Source organism: Cucurbita maxima, unplaced genomic scaffold (assembly GCF_002738345.1).
Source record: "Cucurbita maxima cultivar Rimu unplaced genomic scaffold, Cmax_1.0 Cma_Scf00081, whole genome shotgun sequence".
Lineage (NCBI taxonomy): Eukaryota > Viridiplantae > Streptophyta > Magnoliopsida > Cucurbitales > Cucurbitaceae > Cucurbita > Cucurbita maxima.
In genome coordinates, this window is record NW_019272097.1 from 185,565 (window position 1) to 189,284 (window position 3,720).

Consider the following 3,720-nt stretch of genomic DNA (forward strand, 5'->3'; position numbering starts at 1 on the left):
AATTTTTTTTTTTTTTTTTGCTTTATTTAATAATTTCTTCGTGTATAAGGCGCGTTCCCTTGGTTTTTGGGATGATGTTGTATGAAGTCAAATTCATTACCAAGGATAAAGACGATATGTCGATCTTTGTAGGTTCCATACCCTTTACGTCATGTCGACATTGCATGGATAGGGGTTCAGTTTTAGTGGTCCCAAGGCTTATCAGAAATCTACGTGGACCTCCAAATTAATCCCAACCGTCCATTACTTAATCCTTTCTTGATTTAAATGCCACCTAACCTAACAGCTTTTATTCACTCCCATTTATTTCAAAAATAATTTCCAAATATCAATAATACTATTAGAATAACAGCTAGTATGTATATATATAAATATAGATATAGATATTTATTTTAATTTTTAATTAAATTTTTTTATTATTTATTTTTTAATTCCTTGAAATTAATTTTTAATTATTTAAAAAATATTAAAATTAAGTGACAAATTTTAATTAAATATAATGAAATTAAATAAATCACTTAAATAACTTAACTCGGTGTGTATCCACCTCCCAATTCCCCTATAAATACTTGGGCCATTCCTGGCTCAAACCATAGCAAGACATCAAATTTAGAAATACAATAAGAAACCACCATGTCGGAGGAGAACCACCAGCGCCGCCGCCACCACCACCACAAGGAGGAGGAAGAAAATATCCCCTCCGAAACCACCCCATATTCCAAATCTGAATTCTCCAAAAATTCCACTTACTCTTCTAACCTCTCCGAAAATAAAACCGCCACTTATGGCGGTGGCTACGGTGAATCAAAAAATAAGGCCGACGAATATGACAGTGAAAGTTACGGTGAAGATAAGGCTGGCGAATATGGAGGTGACTTTGGTAAGTTCGGAAATAAGGTGGCCGCAGAGTATGGTGGTGGCTATGGTGAGTCAGAAAATAAGGCCACAGAGTACGGGGGTGGCTACGGCGAGTCGGAAGAGAAGGTAGGCGAATACGGTGGAGGCTTCGGTAAGTCTGGAAATAAAGTCGCCGCCGCGTACGGCGGCTATAGTGAGTCGGGAAATAAGGCTACTGAATACGAGGGTGGGTACGGTGAGTCGGAAGATAAGGGAGATGAATACGGTGGTGGCTATGGTAAGTCTGGAAAAAAGGCCGCCGCCGAGTACGTGGGTGGCTATGGTGAGTCGGAAAATAAGGACACTGAGTACGGTGGTGGATACGGTGAGTTAGAAGGTAAGTCTGGACATAAATCCGCGGAGTACGGTGGTGGGTACGGCGGGTTGGAAGATGAGGGCGGTGAGTACGGTGGTGGGGATAGGACAGATTACAAAAAGGAAGCGGAACAGCACCTCGGCGAGATCGGTGTTGCAGCGGCCGGTGCCTTCGCTTTGGTATATAATATATTTAATATATAAATTTCATGCATAAATCTTCACTTATTTTCTTCTTTATTTTATTTATTTTTATTTAAAGTTCAAATTTTCAAATAGTTTAAATTAATTTTCAAAATATATATTTTTAATTAACAAGCCTTTTGCTAAAATTGTATGAAAATAATAATTTAGTTTAAATTCAAAATCTTTTGCCTCTAATTTCAACTTTGAGATTCTTGGTTGGTGGGAGAGAGAACTGATACAGTTTTTACTAGGGTGTGAAAAACCTCTCGTTAGTAGACACGTTTTAAAATCGTGAGATTGATGACGATACGTAATGGGCTAAAGTGGATAATATCGACTAACGGTGGGTTTGAGTTATTACAAATGGAATTAGATCCAGACACCAAGAAGTGTCTCAGAGAGAACGCTGGCTCCTAAAATGGTGGATTGTGAGATTCCACATCGGTTTGAGAGTGGAACGAAACATTCCTTATAAGGGTGTGAAAATCTCTCCTTAGTAGACACGTTTTAAAATCGTGAGATTGATGACGATACATAATGGGCTAAAGTGGACAATATCTACTAATGGTGGGCTTGAGTTATTACAAATAGAATTAGATCCAGACACCGGACAGTGTGCTAGAGAGAGCGTTGGCTCCCAAAAAGGGTGGATTGTGAGATTCTACATTGGTTGGAGAATGGAACAAAATATTCCTTATAAATGTGTGAAAATCTCTCCTTAATAGACACATTTTAAAATCGTGAGGCTAATGACGATATGTAACGGGCTAAAGTGGACAATATCTGCTAACAGTGGGCTTGAGTTATTACAAATGGTATTAGAGCCAGACACGGGGCGGTGTGCCAGAGAGAACGCTGGCCCCAAAAAGGGTGGATTGTGAGATTCCACATCGGTTGGAGAGTAGAACAAAACATTTCTAATAAGGGTGTGAAAATCTCTCCTTAGTAGACGTGTTTTAAAATCGTGAGGTTGATGACGATACGTAACGGGCTAAAGTGGACAATATCTGCTAACAGTGGGCTTGAGCTATTACAAATGCTATTAGAGCCAGACAAGACGGTGTGCGAAAGAGAACACTGGCCCCTAAAAGGATGAATTGTGAGATTCCACATCAGTTGAAGAGTGGAATGAAACATTCCTTACAAGGGTGTGAAAACCTCTCCTTAGCAGATGCGTTTTAAAACCGTGAGACTGATACGTAAAGGCCAAAGCGGACAATATCGGCTAATTTAGTCCAAATATTTTTAAATTTATAACAATCTTATTTTATTTTTTTTGGTCAATTATTATTATTATATGGGTAGACATGATTAAATTAAATTATTTTAAACTTTTATTTTCATGGCCACTAAATGTATGAACAGCATGAGTCAAAGGAAGATTCAGAGAATGGACACGGGCACAAGGTAGAGGAGGAGGTAGCGGCAGCGGCGGTGGGGGCCGGTGGGTATGCATTTCACGAGCGCCACAAGAAGGAAGAGGCAAGAAACCAATATGAATAGACCCATGGAAGAAAGATCAAATAATGTCCATTTAAAAGGTTTCTATCAAATATATGGGTTTTTAAAGCTTATAAAATAAAAAAATGTTGTGTATTTATCATAGAAATGTTATGGCCAATGTTTTATATGTATGTTGTATAATGTGTGGTCTTAATATTTTTTAGTGGGTGGAGTTGTAATGGACAAGGTGTGCAATAATACTTAATTTAAAACTCGAAATAGCTTGTGTTCATGGAACTATTCGGTTGATTGTTACTGTGCAGGTTCTTGTCAATAAAACTCATAAAAGAATAATAGAGGAGAGTATAAAATAAATAATTGAGGTAGAATGATTAAAATTTTACTCCGTGTTCGATTAAGAGTATTGGAACTTATATAATAATTAATAAGTTCTGTTAAGGATAGTTGACCGTTCATTATAAGGCAAATATCTAGATAGTTGCCTTACATTATGGGTTACCATATTTGTCTTATTATTAAAGGCAAATATATTGTATTGATTTATTATTCTTTCCTTTTATCGCTATTTCCATATTATTTGTAATTTACCATATTTTTGTATTGTGTAAATGATTATAAATAAGAGAACTCTCACCACCATTTAGGTGGGGTGGATTCAACAAACATTCACATGGTATCAGAGCTCTTTCGGTATAACAACCCTGATCCTTTCTTCTCTATGGCTTCCGAATCTTCTTATCATCTTCTTCCTTTCAATATTCTAATCCATATGATCACCATCAAACTTTCTTCCTCCAATTATCTTCTCTGGAAAAGCCAACTTCTCCCTCTCCTTGAGAGTCAAGACATGCTGGGCTA

At 37.2% G+C, this 3,720-nt stretch overlaps 1 protein-coding gene across 2 annotated transcripts; it reads left to right on the forward strand.

Annotated features, from left to right (window-relative positions):
- Nucleotides 1-597: 597 nt before the first annotated feature.
- LOC111472650 (keratin, type I cytoskeletal 9-like) lies at nt 598-3,120 on the forward strand. 2 transcript variants are annotated; one of them, XM_023118267.1, is made up of 2 exons: nt 598-1,392; nt 2,755-3,120. In XM_023118267.1, the coding sequence occupies exons 1-2, from the start codon at nt 634-636 to the stop codon at nt 2,899-2,901; spliced, it is 906 nt and encodes a 301-aa protein (XP_022974035.1). In that variant the 5' UTR covers nt 598-633; the 3' UTR covers nt 2,902-3,120. The 2 variants fall into 2 exon arrangements, with proteins under 2 accessions (XP_022974035.1, XP_022974036.1); XM_023118268.1 differs by having other exon boundaries at nt 2,764-3,120.
- The last annotated feature ends 600 nt before the right edge of the window (nt 3,121-3,720 follow it).

What these genes read in the sequence shown, in the direction of transcription:
- LOC111472650 (XM_023118267.1), top strand. Translation starts at nt 634, where the DNA reads ATGTCGGAGGAGAACCACCAGCGCCGCCGCCACCACCACCACAAGGAG. An exon ending in CGGCCGGTGCCTTCGCTTTG is followed by an intron (nt 1,393 to 2,754) that starts GTATATAATATA and finishes GGCCACTAAATG; the next exon opens with TATGAACAGCATGAGTCAAA.